Source organism: Tyto alba, unplaced genomic scaffold (assembly GCF_018691265.1).
Source record: "Tyto alba isolate M040663 unplaced genomic scaffold, T.alba_DEE_v4.0 Super-Scaffold_1, whole genome shotgun sequence".
Lineage (NCBI taxonomy): Eukaryota > Metazoa > Chordata > Aves > Strigiformes > Tytonidae > Tyto > Tyto alba.
Genome location: NW_024881261.1, coordinates 20541504 through 20558251, shown reverse-complemented (window position 1 = coordinate 20558251; position 16748 = coordinate 20541504). Strand labels below are relative to the sequence as shown.

The 16748-nt window shown below is 36.5% G+C and overlaps 1 protein-coding gene across 2 annotated transcripts in view; it reads right to left on the bottom strand.

Moving 5' to 3' along the window:
• ERCC6 (ERCC excision repair 6, chromatin remodeling factor) overlaps nt 1-16748 on the bottom strand; it is a 49552-nt gene that overhangs the window by 6874 nt on the left and 25930 nt on the right. For both annotated transcript variants that reach the window (XM_033001782.2, XM_042787717.1), the window contains 9 exons: nt 14659-14794; nt 8446-8616; nt 7830-8006; nt 6365-6481; nt 4844-4939; nt 2777-2995; nt 1882-1992; nt 1319-1438; nt 160-254 (listed from right to left, as the gene is read on the bottom strand). In XM_033001782.2, coding sequence (XP_032857673.1) covers nt 160-254; nt 1319-1438; nt 1882-1992; nt 2777-2995; nt 4844-4939; nt 6365-6481; nt 7830-8006; nt 8446-8616; nt 14659-14794 — 1242 coding nt within the window. The remainder of the gene's footprint in view (nt 1-159; nt 255-1318; nt 1439-1881; nt 1993-2776; nt 2996-4843; nt 4940-6364; nt 6482-7829; nt 8007-8445; nt 8617-14658; nt 14795-16748) is intronic.

Sequence of the window (16748 nt, the reverse complement as noted above, 5' to 3'; positions counted from 1 at the left end):
TTAAGTTTTCTGTGATGTGCCCATCATGACCAAGATTGGGGGTTACAAGCCATAAGTGCATGTGCATGTGCACAGGTATATCACTGTTACACCACCTCAGATTTGCTACAAACATTTTCTTGAGCACACGGCTGTATCCAAGAAATTGTTCTGACTGACCTGTGGTATATCTTTTCTTCAATAGTACCTGCAGTGAGAAGCCTATACACAGTCACCTGTTTCTTTTGGCCTATTCTCCAAGCACGTTCCCGAGCCTGGAACATAAAAGGTTTGATTACCAGACATTAGCCTCTTAGACATGTGTTTAACAGAGACCTATTGATACCACTGTTTCAAGCCTGGTTCGGACATTTAACAAATAGTTCAAGAAGTTACACAGCAGAATTATTTCTACAGCACTAGGACAACTAACTCATCAGGAGAAGAAAACAATTTAGAAAGATTACATATGTAAAAAGACAAGTCTCCAATTGTACCAAGAAATCTATACAAAAAAATCTCAAAACGTAAATTATGTTAAAATTAGAACTTGTATCTAGGATATGTACTTTATATAGACGTATTCCAAGAGGGATCTATTTCACAATAGAGCTTTAATGTTAACAATTCCTTTGAACTTTTTTCCTTAACTGAAAGCCTTCCTACAAACATCTTGAACCAACCACTGAAACGGACCACTCTAGGTCAGGTCACACAGTTGCCGATCTCAGAGCTATGTAGGATTTCCATCAAAAACACTTTTTTCCTCACAAACATGTAAGCTCCATATGCTGTTACAGGGATCCGATAAACCAGAGTCTTATCACACCATCAGACAAAGAACAACTTTAAGGTATTGACTTAACAGCAACTTTTAAGGGCATAGCTACATATAATTATTCAGTGACAAAGCCAATTTAAGCAACACTTGTTCTCCTTTTCATACCCTGCACTGCCACCATGAACAGTCATCCCTGTTGAAGAGCTTGCACAGCTGTACTCTCCCTTCAGAAACATATAGTTTGTTTGTTTATTTATTTAAAAAAACCCAGGCCATTTCAACTGTTTGGCAACACTCAAAACAGACTGTATGAATCAACAATATTGAAGAGTTGTAAGGTATAACAGCATAAAGGGGATGTGGTGTGAACCACTTCAATTGGCTTTGCCACAAGAGTAATCATGATGTGGAACTGCACCCTAAGCGACTATTGCTAGGACCAGCAACTTAGGAAAGAGCAACATAATGATTTAGCAGTATTTGAGGAGACAAATGTCATTCCGTCTTCAGTTTTATGTCAACTCAGCTGGTAAATGGAATGTAATGAAACAAACTCACCTGTGTATCTGTACTGGGATTCCAGTCAGGATCATAAATAATAACCCGGTCAGCACCAGTCAAGTTAACTCCAATGCCACCAACACGAGTTGTTAGAAGAAAAATAAATATGGATTTGTCCTATAACACAACAGAGAATTTACTAAAGCAAGAATTACCAAAGTACAAGATATATATTTTCTTTAATCTCCTGGATTATTTTATTGTCAGCATTATTTGCAAAGATGCTAAGGGAGCCAACAGAAGGAATACCCTTTCTTGTTTGCCTAATAATCTTTTTCGAGAAATAAAAGTAGTGTGATCTAAATTTAATTTACTGTTGTCCAATAAAATTTCTTTTCCCCCTTTTCAACTGATTTTTCTTAGCACAAAACCCAATTTAAGTGTGAAAAAAGTGATTACTTTCTTCCCTCCTCTCACAAAGAAAGTGGTTTCATTTGACTGAACTCCCCAGTTCTGTGTCTCAAACATGAAGTAGTATATTTAAAAACAGACCAAAAAGGAATGCAAGAACTCAACCATACTCACTAATAGGCATTAGTGTGTGGGATGCAACATCTCACCTCATTATATTTGGTTATAAGGGGCTGTCTGGAAGCTATTGTTGTGGTGCCATCCATCCTGAGGTAGGAATAGTTTCTGTCTCTCACAAAGACTTCAAGTATTTGCAGCATCTATTGTGATGGAAAAAATATAATGAAATCCAGATGTGAAGACTGAGCAACTGTCTGATTAAGTTTTAAGAATTTCTGGTACTAACTGCAGCGCCAATCAAAAAAAAAAAAACAAAAAAACCCAAACAAAAAGATGACTACCAAAAATCTGTGAATCTTAAATGAGCATCAAACTCATTAACTTATGTAACTGGGAAAAAACAAAAAAGTTATTATTTCACTACTGAATGCATGAGTGGAATGTTTGTGCTTAGTTTAGGAAGTCCAGAGCCATGGTCTCATCAAGACAATTAACCAGGTAAATTGTGCAGCATTCCAAGGTACTCCACAGGAACAAGTCAAAATCATGAATATATAGGGGAAACAAATGAAGGTCACTGTCTATGCTACTGGCCCAAAGCACACAATTCTGAGGATTAGATGTGTGCATGCACTAAACAGAGTGAGTAAACTGACTACTAATTCTATCATGGAACTACACAGTAGGAACAATAAACACTTCACCACTGCTTCAGCCTGGTATTACATGGGTATAGCTGATACAAGCTTTGACTGAGTATATTGAATTTGGGCAACACTGCCACAACACTGTGTCACTCCAGTAAAGCTTACCGAGCTTGGGAACTGGTCTCCAATTATTCCAAAGACATTAGTCTTTTTGGTATTTTTTTTTTTCAATAAGATGTTAATTTTCTGAGAAGGACACTATAAAAGGTGGTTCTAATTACAAGTCTTGTTAGGACAGACACAGTAACTAAAACTAAAACCAATTAGCTCATCTTACCTGTCTTGACTGAGTAAAAAACAACACTCTGTGACCTTGCTTGTGCCATATTGTCAGCAAGGATTCTACCACTATCATTTTTCCAGAACGTTTCCAATATCCAAACTGATCTGCTTCCTCCACTTCAGCATCTGGTACACCCTTCAAAATCCTTGGACCACCAGAGAAGAGGTCAGGGTGGTTGCAAATCTTTCTCAAAGCTACTAGTCCCGAGAAAATCTAAAGAACACAAGACAAAAATATTTTTATTTTCTTGACAAATATTTGTAACTATATGGGTTGTGGTTGAGAAAAATAAACAGCAATGGATTAATCGGGTCATCATCAAGAAGCTGGTTTTTAACAGTGGTTTGGCTCTTTAGAGGAGGCAACAGATGCTAATACTGGTTTCATGGAAAGGTTTAGGAAAAATCAGTACAAGAGAAGGTCAATGAAATTTTGTGTGCTTGTGAGCCTATTGTGGTGACAATGTTATGAGAATTCTGCAACAATTTCCACATTAACAAAAGCAGTCCCTAGCTGTAATTCATAGTAAAATTTTTCCTACTTAAAAAGGAAAAATCCCACCAAATTTGTAACTTGAAATTATTGTGCCCTTCCTTCCAACCCCCACCATGTTAGCAGGTAACTTAAGACAGACCTTGAGGATAGCAAGCATACCCATCAGAATGCATGGTAACAAAGAACAGATGAGTAAACATATTTCAGCAAACATATGAAGCTGAAAATTACCACTTTTGATGCAATGTTAGAAGGGTTCTGTTCAGTTATTCATTCAATAATATTACAAGTGTTATTTATTCTTCTGATATAATGGGCACTCATAAAAATGAACTAGCTTGAAACATCAAATCCCTCAATCTTCTATCACTACAAGTTGGATGAGCCTGCTCATAATTTATGGTTTGTTTGTATAATAGGGTTTTTGTTTTTCAGCTGGGATTCACTGCTGTCATCACAAAACATCTAATAAAAGCATTAACATTTACTGTTCAAAATTTTCAGAACTCTAGCAAATATGATCGCCCATTCTGTAACATCTTAGAGAAATTTCTGCAGATAGACTCGTACAAGCCACCTCTTGAAGACTGAGCTCCTTAAAATAATTTTCATTGGGATAACTAGAGCAGATAGTCACTTGAAAAAACTTAGCTATTATATCTTTATGAGATCTGGAAAAATAAAATAGTCAGAACAGTGATAAGGTCAACATCTGCTTTGTATGGTACTGCAATATACATGACTGTACTGACCATACAACTAACTGGAGCCACTGGGGGTGACAGGAAAAGGGTTTTCACAGTTCACAAGACAAAGAACCACGTGGTAAATTGCACATTATAACTAAGACATATTACCTCCCTTACAAACAATAGATCTGTATCCTGCAGCTAAAATGAGAGTAAAAAATGTCCACTGCATGCATATAAAAGCCAAATGGACCAGATGCTTTCAACGTAGGAATCACAGGGAATAGCAGACTTTCTACACAGGCAACAGCAGGCATTTGAAACCATATTTCAATTACTGCTGTTATCCTGGCCACAGCAACTTCAAAACTTACATTGTAAGGATGGAGGCAAAAGATGTTGAGGTGGCTAGTAAGACAATAACAAGGACGCTTGCTATTAAGTCTGCTATATGTTAAAACTTTGTGAAATCATCAGCTGTTGCATCACAAGTTATAGTATTTGAACTGTACTCTAAGGACAAATTACTCTTTTCATTTGCTTCACTTCTGCAATTGGTTAAAAGCATGCATACAGTTAACCTACTGCAGGTCGTTCAACAAGCCATAATTTATTCCCAAGATCACAAACATATTGTGAAGCCCATTCCATTCCTACTTTTATCTGGTCATGCCACTACATATGGATCACTACTTCTACATATTTCATGGAACACTTCTGAGAAAAAAAAAAAAAACTGCAGACATCCACAAAAACAGAACTGAGATCAGTGTGTTTGCTTCTCTTTTTGCTTAGAATCCAGCTACAAGAATATGAAAGTCAGTCCATGACTTTATCCATCGAACTCTACCTGTCATTAACCTTAATTAATACCAACCTGCATGTCTCCATTGAGAATCTGGTAAACTTCTTTAGAGTTGATGAAATTTTGATAGACTTGACGCTGCTCATCTGTCAAACGGCAAAAGAGGACCTACCAAAACAAACAAATTAACTGCTCAAGCCCAACCTATAAACTCCAAATAGAGTGAATTTTAAAGTTTTACAATGTGCTACAATGAAACTTCTCAGATGACTGACATACTGAAATACTAAGTTATAAGATAGTGCATAGAAATCATTAGGAATAAAAAAACCTTCGAAGTTTTAGAGAATGAACACAATCATTAAGATAGGTTTTCATGAGTTTTTCTGTGCCCTTTCTCAGTTATTTTTTCCCCTCAAATTGCTTTAGTGTTGGGAGTGCTGTCATTTTCCAGTTTTAATGAGGTAACTGTGCAGTGTTAGAGCATTCTCTCAAAGCTATGTTTATAGGAAACATTTTCCATTGTGTGTCTGTTCTGTCACTTACACCTTGCAAATTCTTAGTACCTCATAGGAAGGTTAGCACATGTAATCTATTCTGTCATTAGCCTTTGAATGTGAGCATATAATGATTTTTTAGATGGTCTGTTGGGCCAAAATGGAACAAAATCACTTCCCAGCATCCTATAAGGCATCCAGAATTATGCTGTAACTCAAACTTACATAGTGCCCCTGTGATTGACAAGAACAAAAGTAAAATTTTTTTAATACGTTTGATACCATTCTTTAGGGTAAATAGCCCATTATATAGAAATAAAAAAATTGATTAAAAAGATCAGACTGCACAGCAGAAACTGAATATGGCCTACTCATTTATTATGTACCTTTCAGCACTGTCTTACAAAGACTATCATGTCTTGTGTTTTAGAGGGAGAAGACAGGAAGGGAGTGAGAAGACAAGAAAGCCTGAAGCACTGAAACCTGAGTGGCAGAAGAATCTAGTAATTACTACAACTGAATGCTTGTAGGAATTTCAGTTGTTTAGATAAACCTTTCAACCTCCTCTACTTTGAAGCAAAATGTTTCCTAAAAAATATCCCACCTCTTTGTAGAGCAAAGAGGTTTTAGATCAAAAGGTTAATATTTTGGAAATGTATCATAATGTACAAGCCCAGCTAGCTTATATGAACAACTATCATGAAGTATTTCTCTACTATTTGCTGCCCAAATTAACCTTTTTTACAGCAAGAAACAATGTTAAAGTGTTCAAGAGATGCACCAGAGTAAACACCCCACAAACAAATCATTTGTATGCAACCGGTGACCTAGGAGGGCAGCATTAAGCAGATCTGTCTTTACTTAATTTATCCTTTGTTTTTTAGATGAGAGTGTACTTGTATAGACCCTGCAAGACTAAGACAATTTAATACTCAGAACACAGGTGAAAAGAATATACAACTTGAAGGCTCCATCTCTTATCTTTAGTTAAAATAGCATTTCATCTGCTATTAGCACAAATTATTTCCAAATGTCCATGAAAGATTGGATTTTGGGGAAGGAGAGGGCTCAGATCTAGCAGTAAAGATAAGCAAACCTGTTCATTTTTATCTGGAAGTGAAAGGCTCATTTTTACATCAGCCTTCATTCTTCGCAGCAAGTAGGGGTTTATGGTGTCCCGCAACACACAGGCACATTTGTATGCGGTTTTTACCTGAAAAAGGAAGAAAAATAAAAAGTTGTATTTTGATTCTTGTTATTAATTTTAGAAATAAGCAAAATTCAATAATTAGTAACAGGAAAATCCTAATGAAATGAGATGGTTCATGTTTTATGTGGTTCTACAATTACATATCCAACATAACATGAATTGCAATAAAATTCATGTTAGCAACAATAACACTGAATAAGTAAGTCTTCCTCAGGTACCATTAATTTATCTTTCCTAATTTAGTGGACTGTAAAAGAGACCAGAAATTAGATGTTTCTTTTAGAAACCAATCCAAGAAGTGAGTATAAACTTGCATAGAACCAAAATCCTCATGTAATACTACTAATACTGTTAACTGAAGATCAAAAAAGAAGCCTGCAGCAACGGTGGTTACTAGACAATAAGTGAAGATCACTGCCCACTTGAGACTATTAAAAAAATCGGTACAAGAAAATCCCCATGATCACTGAAACTAAAGGTCACTCTGGCCTTAAATGGAGCATATGGTTCTACAATGGGTAATGGCTGTGTGAGATGGGTATTAACTGTACATAATGGCTAAAAATACCTTCATTTCTTTTAAAGCAAAACAAAGAATATAATAAATTATTGATATGTAAAACCCAAATTGGCTGTACAATTTAGTAACCTACTAAACATTAGACAAGGGAAGTACTGAAAAAGAAAAAAACTTTAGAAATGTATATGCCCAAAACATTACAAAGAATATTTAAAGGATACAAGTTTATTAGCATTTATATGAAACGTGGTCTGCAGATTATTATGCAGACAACTTCTCTATCAGCTAATTGTTTAAGTAGTCATAAATACTGAAAACCACAACTACTGCGATTAATAGACATATTTATTCAAGTTAATATTCCAAATAATTTTTGCTTTCAAAATTAAATAGTTTATCTCCTTTCAGACTTCCAATACTTTTTATAGCTTTAAATGAAAACAATTTTCAGTTTGGGCTTAAGGATTCCTCTATTGCACAGTTTGCCAAAGCTTCGTATCAAACAGGAAAGTTTTCTTTCAATACACCAAAATACAAGATCAGCCAGCTCTCACCCAAGTTTGCTTATCTCCTATTTATGCCAAAGAATACTTTTAATGATTTAAACTTTAGGTCTTTTGACAAGAAAATCCTGTGTATAAGTGGTACCCCTGCAAAAATGAAGTGATCTCATTTAACTGAACAGTTGTTTTCACACACAGAGCAGTAAAACACCTATGCAACTCTTTTGGGTTAGTGTCTAGAACATATAGCATGAAGTACATTTAGAAGTCAGTTTAGAAGCAACATACCAGTTTCCTTCAAGCAAAATGATATTTTTTAAGCATTTACCTGGACAGGAGAGGCATTGGAATATCCTCCCATGGTTATTGGAACAGAAAATTGCTCCATGAACACAGGTAGTGTTCCCAATTTCCCTGGGAATACAAAGTCAAAGAGGGACCAGAGCTCCTTTAGGTTATTTTGCATAGGAGAGCCAGACAAGATGATTCGATGGGGTGTGCGGAACTATTAATAAAAACCAGAAAACCAAAAGAAAGTCATTTTCATGGCTCATGGTGTAACCTGCCTCCTGCCTCAGAGGATATTAACTTTCACCATCAATGAATTCTAATTTTAAAATATGTGGCCTTGTGTTGTTGAAATAAACATCTTTCTGAAATACGTTGTCCATAAAATGAACACCAGTAATCTGACATTTATCCCTAATAGTAAATTACTACACAATTTAAAATTTCTGATTTTTTTTCTTCTACTGTACTTCTATAAATTTACTGATGTAAACTCATTAAAAATGGGAAGTAAATTAGATAGTCAAATACAGACCACTGTGATTTATGTTTTTATTATTTATTAATGTTCAAATGTATATTTTTATGATAAAGTAATACAGGTTATTAGATTTTGGAACCTCCCCCCAGAGTGCTTAAAATCCTTCATAAAGTACCTGCTTGCATGCAAGTGTGACTGCAGCATTTGGATTTCGGATTTTGTGACCCTCATCCAGAATCACATAATGCCAATCATAACTGTGAATGTTATCCTGCATCAGTCGAATGTATGAATAAGACATAATTAAAATTCCATGGCATGAGGCGATTTCATGAATTAGTTTCACCTAAAAGCAAAAGGTGCACATTGTCAGTAAGTGAGACAGAAAACTCAGACCTACTGAACTACAGGTTTGCTGTCCAAGGTATGTACAAAGAGTTTTGAAAAAGCAGATATGTAAATTACTTTGCAAAATAACTATAGGCAAGATTTTGATTCTATGATTCTTAGCTCATCTGTAAAAGAATCAAGTATTTGAATACTACATTATAACTGGTCAGAAGGAAACAGTGTTTTTCCCCCACCCCTCTTTTTTTTTTTTAAAGGCAATGCCTGAAAAAACAAACGTTAAATTCGATTAAAGTAATCAGTTTCTTCAAGTTCTCCTATATTCATATCACAAACCCAGTTTTGTGTACTGCATGGAAGATCCAGAACATTAGAAGAAAATTAAACAAGTGAAAAACTGAAGAACAATCACAAAAATCTGTTTGGTTAATGCTAAGTTCTGTCCAACCTTTCTCATTAGTAGGATGAATATATTTGTTATTAATCTTCAAATTTTGTGTTTCTCTTGTAAGTTATATCATTTCCCCAACTTTGTACTAGCCTCTATAGCTGTAAATTATGTAGGGCAGGGACAGTCTGTATCACCTTCCACAGCATTCACAGTATTCAAGACTCAGCTTTCTTGCGTTTATCCTCCACATATAAATCTAGAAGACTGAAACAGAAGATGATGGTCTGGGAGGCAATTATGGATGAAACAAACATACCCAATATAAAAGAAAAAAAAAAAAAACAAACAAAAAAACAAACCTAGAACCACCACAGAATTTGCTAAAGGAAATAGTAATAAGTGGTTTGTCTAAGTATTTTAAGGAGAAAAAAACAAACAAACAAACAAACTTAACACAAACAAAAGGGAAAAATCTACCTCAAAAAGACTCAGATGATATTAAAAGTCCATGACTTATTGCAAAATTTCTTGCTCAGATATACCCCAAGATTCAAAAAGCTCTTCTGCGCTTACCCTGTTCAAGAATTTCTACTTTCTGATTATCACCTCCTGATAAAACCATGACACATTATTTAATGTTGACATAATGATTCTCAAGAGAATACGTAATCTTTAGAACAATTTGTATTACACACAGAGTAGGATTTCTGCGCAAATGTGGACATCCAAAGCTTAATAGACCCAATACATTGATTGCCCATAGTCTGCAACCATGTCCTAGAGCCTCAGCAGTGGCCTATCACAGAATATTGTAGACATCTCTACCCAAACACTTAAGACAAATAATCTCGGGCGATTTCAAATTAAAAGCTTGTAAAATATGTAACCTCTCCTAGTTTTTGCAATTAATAGGGTATGTCTGCAATTAGCCTGACTTACAGAATGCTACACTGTTGTCATTAAAAGATGTTTTGTGAAAGTGCTGCTGTTATTATGGAGGCTCAAGAGACCAATCCCTCCTAGAGGGCAAACAGTGGACTAGTAGAAAACAACAGCCATAAATCACGTTGTCAGGTAGCAGAGAGAACACAAGTGAAACACAGGCACATGAAGGCCATTCACTGTAAACACACCATAGCAGAATCCTAGTCAGGATTTACTGAACCTGTAATTAATTAAAGTTTCCTTCAAGCCAAATTTTTAATAAATAAGGATTTGTGCTGACAATGAAGAAATACAACACAGTTCTATCAACTCGCAATACAACAGTTATTAACTCTCTTTTTACTGCACTAGGTACTTTCTCAGAGGTTGCCTTTGCTCTAGTTGCAGATTTTGGAATAATTTAAAATATTTTAAAATATGGTAACAGATTTATTATTGGATAGACACTGTTTTGAGGCTGTGGCATTTCAGAATTCATGCTATTTTATCATGTATTCTTTAATTCCCAACTCCTGTTTGGTTAGATTCAGGTATGAATTAATTTCATCCCCTGTGCCCCTCAGGAAATACATTTCAATTAAATATTTCAGGGCATGCACTGTTAAACTAAACTAAAAAAAAAAAAAAAAAAACAAACACACACACAAAAAAAAAACAACAAACAAACAAAAAAAAAAATCAAACCAAACCAAACCAAAAAAAATACAAAGACACCCCCCCAAAAAATGAGAAAAGAAAATAAGCTTAAGAGAGACAAATCCAACTGATCCAACTAATGCTAAAGGACTGAAGACTGCATAGCAGTTATCTAGCTCTGAAATTTTGAACTCTGGCCTTTAAAAGATGCTAATGTATACAGGAACATGCAAATAGATAGAGTAATTCTGATCTTGTAGTTCTGTTCAACACAGTATTTCAGGCCTTTACAACTCAAGGACTGTATTTTCTCTTAATTTAGGGTGATAACTTGATTGTGTTGCCTTGTCTTTACCAGGACATATGCATCATACAAAGACTGGAAGACTAGGCAAGCACCATTTCTTACAGGCTAAAATGCTTATGATTTATTCTAAGAACACACCTCTAAGCAAATGTTTTTCTCCTGTTGGTACCTCCATGTGTCTACAAGCTTGTTTCTGAAGCTACAAAAACAGGAAAATTTTTTTTTGACTGATGCTTACAGAAATAAGGTTTATCTTTTTCAGCATAAAGTATTCTTTTAAAAAATATTTCAGACGACCTGAACTCTTCTATAATATTATGTATTAAAAATGGTAATTTTCTTAAACAGAAATGTGTATGTTAAGACCAAAATTAAAGAACCAGACTAGTGATAACTACTGAATTCTCTAAACATTCAGATACCTTTAAGGAAAGTGTGAACTTACAGAGATAACACCTAGTCACCTACACAACCACCTATCACTTGTGAATGAAAAATGCATTCCTCAGCAGGTTTATCACTATCTCATAACCAACCATTAAGCCCAGAGATCCATAAATTCAACCTCTACAATGTCTTTATTATTTCCCTGCCCCCAACAAAATAATCTAAATGGCACTGTGAAGAGGCTTTGAAAGCACACATTACAATGTTTAATAATGTAAAAGTTGCAATTAAAAGAGCTAAAGTACTCACTACATATTTAACAAGAATGTTACTTCTTGTGGCATGATACTAAGTTTATCGGAGTTTGGTCCTTAACTCAGGAATAGAGCCTTTGGCTAAAACAGAGGTTCCATATGTAGTCATTCCAGTAACTGTAACATCTGCAGCTTGTTTTCTTTACATGTAGATTGTATAATCTACTGTGAGGGTAGAAGGTCTAAAATCTTTCGTGTGCAAGTCATCTTCAAACAGATGGTTCCACATGTGCAAGCATCATGAACTGACAATTGCTTTTGAGGGCTGCATCTCATCTGAAACAGGCTGACCAGGTTTGTAGCCAATCTGGTGCTTATAGTTCAGGATGTTATTTCATACTATCGTTGTGGAAAATACTTAAGCTGCTTGCAAAGAAAACCAAAATGGACTGGGAAGAGAGAATATGCCAAGGTAATGATCAGTGAGCCTTTCACACACCACACTGCTCAGAAGTCCTTTTGTAACAGTAAAGAAGTGTCACTAACCGAGAGATGTGCAAGGTATTCCCTAGTATCAATTTATGATAAAACAATCAGAACCGATGTCTTCCCCACTCTTCACTGTCAAGCAAATACTTCTGTGGACAAGTCTAAAGAACTGGGAGACGGGATCTTGCATGATGCCTGGGTACCTTAAAAGGTACAACAGAAAATACCTGTTCATAAAAGCATATAATTTCACCAGTCCTGGAAGATTTAGTATCTGGGGATTCCTGACAATGTTATGAAAATAATTACATAGATCCGTCTCACCTAAAAGATCAACTTCAGTTCTGTCAAATGAAACTTCAGCTGTTGTCTCTGGTATGAAATACTGTCTTGCCTTATGGAACACCTGTCATTGCTTAACTCTTTTCCTCCAAATTTTTCCTTCATTATTTTTAAAATTAACCTTTCTCTGTTTCTTAGAAATGATTAATCCCTCTTTCACAGGCCTCTACAGAACAAGCTGCAACACTGTGTTTTACCACAAACAACCTGATGGCCAATTACTACAGGATAATGCATTCCTCAAAATCCATTAAGATCTTCACAGTTTAATGTCCAGTTATTTTGGGGGGCAAGTATGTTCTTCCACTGGTCCAGACCATTCTAACCTCTGTTAGCCCAAAGGCTGAAATGACCTTTCTCACTCCAAAGCATTTAACAATGTTCAGTTCCCCAATCCTTTCTCCTGGCAGGTTAGGTGTCCAGAACAACACTTCTCGTTTACTTTCTTAATAAACCATGATATACTAACAGAACAACAGGTCAATCCTGGAATTATCAGTTGAATTCCAAACAGGCCTGTGCAACACTGAGACCACAGGTGCACAGCAACTTGGGTTTTGGCCACGTAAAGTTAACCTCAATCAAAGAACAAAAGTATGTTCTTATGCAGTCTAACCACAACTTTCTTATTAGTTTCTCAAAGTTTATGCCTGATGTCAGAGCATAAAGGTAGAATGGTCCCTGTATGAGCATTATGAAGTTACAATATGCAAAAGCAGTCGCCTGTAATGCCACAGGTTATCAGAAGGTGGAATTGTTAAGAGATCAGATCAGTACTAACATATTAAGAGAAAGAACGTATATTGAAAAGAAATTCTAGGCAGGAGTAAGTCACCTGGCCTGTATTTTATGTCATGTATTTTCAGTGCACAACTGCTATTTAAGCTAATAAATTAGTAGTGAACTTTTCATGCAGGTATAAGGACAACCAGAATAGGAAAGTTTTGTTGTTTTTTTAGGCTTTTTTGTTTGTTTGTTTGCTTGTTTTAAACCAAAACCAAACAACTTTACTTTAGTCGTAAGCTTGCTCTTCTCTGATTAGGAGGCAACTAGGAAAGAAATGTGCATGAGGTGAAGACCACATCAGCAGTGACACTTGTTTAAAGTATACTGTTGCAGCTCTCAGAAGATGAGGCATTGGGGTAGAATTAGAGAACTAAACCTATCTAAAGTGATCATATGGTATCCAAATTCCTTAATATTAAGTTGTTGAGTAGGCATTTGTGGGAAGATAATGGGAAGGTGAAGTCCTGAAAACCTGACTATTCCTGCAGGTAGAAAACTGTGAGCCAGTCTGTCAAGTGCATTATTAACAAATACCCCAAAATAAGCACACACTATTTAATTTAGGAAGACATGTGAGCATGTTATTGAGGTCAACAGACTTTTAGGGCTTGAAAACATACCAAGTTAATTGAACAACAGGAAGCTATTAGCACATTACAGTGTGCTATTCCTTCTTTGCCATGTACTGTAACTACATCAATTACCTCAGAATACGTTTAATCAAGTACAATTAAGCACCATATCATTTTAATGTTATTACAAGAAATTAAATAAATATTTAAAGAGAAATTCAAAAATGCTTTGCTGAATCCTGACAAATCCATTTAAGCATCTGAAATATGAGGCTAAAAGAAAACAAAAATCTAAGTTTTCTTTTTTTTTTTTTTTGTTCCTGCAGGATACCAAGGATTGAACTTCAGACAAGTCAGGCTTGTCAACTGAAGAAACGGAACAAGAACATGCATATTAAGAGACTGGCCAAGAAAAATAAAAGACAGAAAAGGCACTGCTTGAAAAAACATAAAGCCAACAAATAACAGGCATTAAAGAAAATGAAACTAGGCGATATCAACTAATATACTGACCAACTGTAGAGAAATTGCCTGTGCAAGCAAAATGTACTAAATATTGTATCAATGACACACTGATGCACGGAAGAGTGAGGAAAGAATTCACCAGTACTAGAAGCATGTATCTAGTGTACAAGCAATCTAGTCACGAACTTCTAGCATGGACTACAGTACAAGCAAAGCTCAAGCAAGAAACCTGTTACTATGTTTAATTTGTTCAGGCAACACTATTCTATATCATAACATAAATGTACTCTATGTCATCCTCTTTTTGTCCAGTTTCTTAACAAATCTATACAAGAAAGGGAACTTTGTTTTTTTTTTAAAAAAAAAAAAAATCAGAGAAAGAGCACAAACTTTCACAGAAACATTCAGGAATATTTCACTAGCACAAAAGTGCTTCTTAAATTACAAAAAGGATGTTAACTGTTACCTTTTTGTCTGTAAAGGAACCAGTTTCATGGAGAACAGCTACTCTAAATGGAGGCCACCAAGTGTGGAATTCTTTTACCCACTGATGCATCACAGTAGCTGGACAAACAATCACTGTTGGACCCAGTCCCTGGTACCTAAAATGTCCAAGAAAAAACCCTCTTTAAATAAGTACTAATAAATAAATACTCTATATAAAGTGGTTATTAAAGTACACACATATTAAAATGACACACTTTATAGTTCAAGTGGAATATAAGAGCTGTGGAAATTAACTGGTACTTTTTCTGAAAGTCGGTTTCTTAAAGGAAGATGAAAGGGTTACTGCTATAAGAGGGAACTGGCAGATGAAGTGGCTAAGCCACTATCCACCGTATTTGAGAAGTTGTGGCAGTCCAGCAAAGTTCCCGCTGATTAGAAAAGGGGAAACATAACCCCCATTTTTAAAAAGGGAAAAAAGACACACCCGGGGAACTACAGGCCAGTCAGTTTCACCTCTGTTCCTGGCAAGATCATGGAGCAGATCCTCCCGGAAACTATGCTAGGGCATATGGAAAATAAAGAGGTGATTGATGACGGACAACATGGCTTCATTAATGGCAAATCATGCCTGACAAATCTGGTGGCCTTCTACAATGGGGTTACAGCACTGGTGGATAAGGGCAGAACAACTGACATCATCTCCCTGGACTTATGCAAACCATTTGACACTGTCTTGTGTGACATCCTTGTCTAAATTGGAGACATGGGTTTGATGGATGGATCACTCAATGGCTAAGGAATTGGCTGGATAGTGTCCAAGTGGAGATCTGTGACAAGTGGTGTTCCTCAGGGGTTGGTATTGCAACTGGTGCTGTTTAACATCTTTGTTGGTGACATGGACAGTGGGATTGAGTGCACTCTCCACAAGTTTGCTGATGACACCAAGCTGTGTGGTGCAGTTGACATACTGGAGGGAAGGGATGCCATCCAGAGGGACCTTGATAGGCTTGAAAGGTCAGCCTGTGCAAATCATGAAGTTCAACAAGGTCAAGTGCAAGGTCCTGCACATGGTCACGGCAATCCCAAGCACAAATACAGGCTGGGCAATGAGTGAATTGAGAGTAGCCCTGCAGAAAAGGATTTGGTTAATGAGAAGCTTAAGATGACCCGTCAACGGGCACTTGCAGCCCAGAAAGCCAACCGTATCCTGTGCCACATCAATTATGACCAGCAGGTCAAGGAAAGTGATTCTCGCCCTCTACTCTGCTCTCATGAGACCCCACCTGGAGTACTGTTTTCAGTTCTGGGGCCCCCAACATAAGACAGACATGGACCTGTCAGGGCAAGTCCAGAGGAGGGCCATGAGGATGACAAGGGGGCTGAAGTACCTCCCTTATGAGAACAGGCTGAGGGAGTTGGGGTTGGTCAGCCTGTAGAAGAGAAGGCTCCAGGGAGACCTTCCAGTACCTATAGGGGGCCTACAGGAAAGCTGGGGATGGACTTTTTACAAGGGCATGTAGTGATAGCACAAGGGGTAATGGCTTTAAACTGAAAAATGGTAGATTTAGATTAAATGTAAGGAAGAAGTTCTTCACAGTGAGGGTTGTGAGGCACCAGTACAGGTTGCCCAGAGAAGTTGTGGCTGCCCCTTCCCTGGAAGTGTTCAAGGCCAGGTTGGACGGGGCTTTGAGCAACCTGGTCTAGTGGAAGGTGTCCTTGTCCATGACAGGGGGGTTGGAACTAGATGATCTTTAAGGTCCCTTCCAACCTAAACCATTCTTTGATTCTAACATATTCAGTGAACAGTTAATGGATACATCTATCAAGATAAACACAGAAATTGAAAAGCTCCAAACAATAAGACATAAGGGAACTTCCTCCTCTGGTAATACAAATCAGGTTTGGGTAAATGCTGTTTTTATAAGAGAAAAGAAATCATTAACAAACAACTATTTTATTACTTCTATTAAAAAGAATGTGTAGCTGGAGTCTCACAGATGGACTTACACACAGGTGTTCTGCTTCATGTTGGTAATATACTGTACTATTATCACCATAATTTACAGATATGACAAAGACTCGAAAGCAGCAGAATATATCATCCATGGA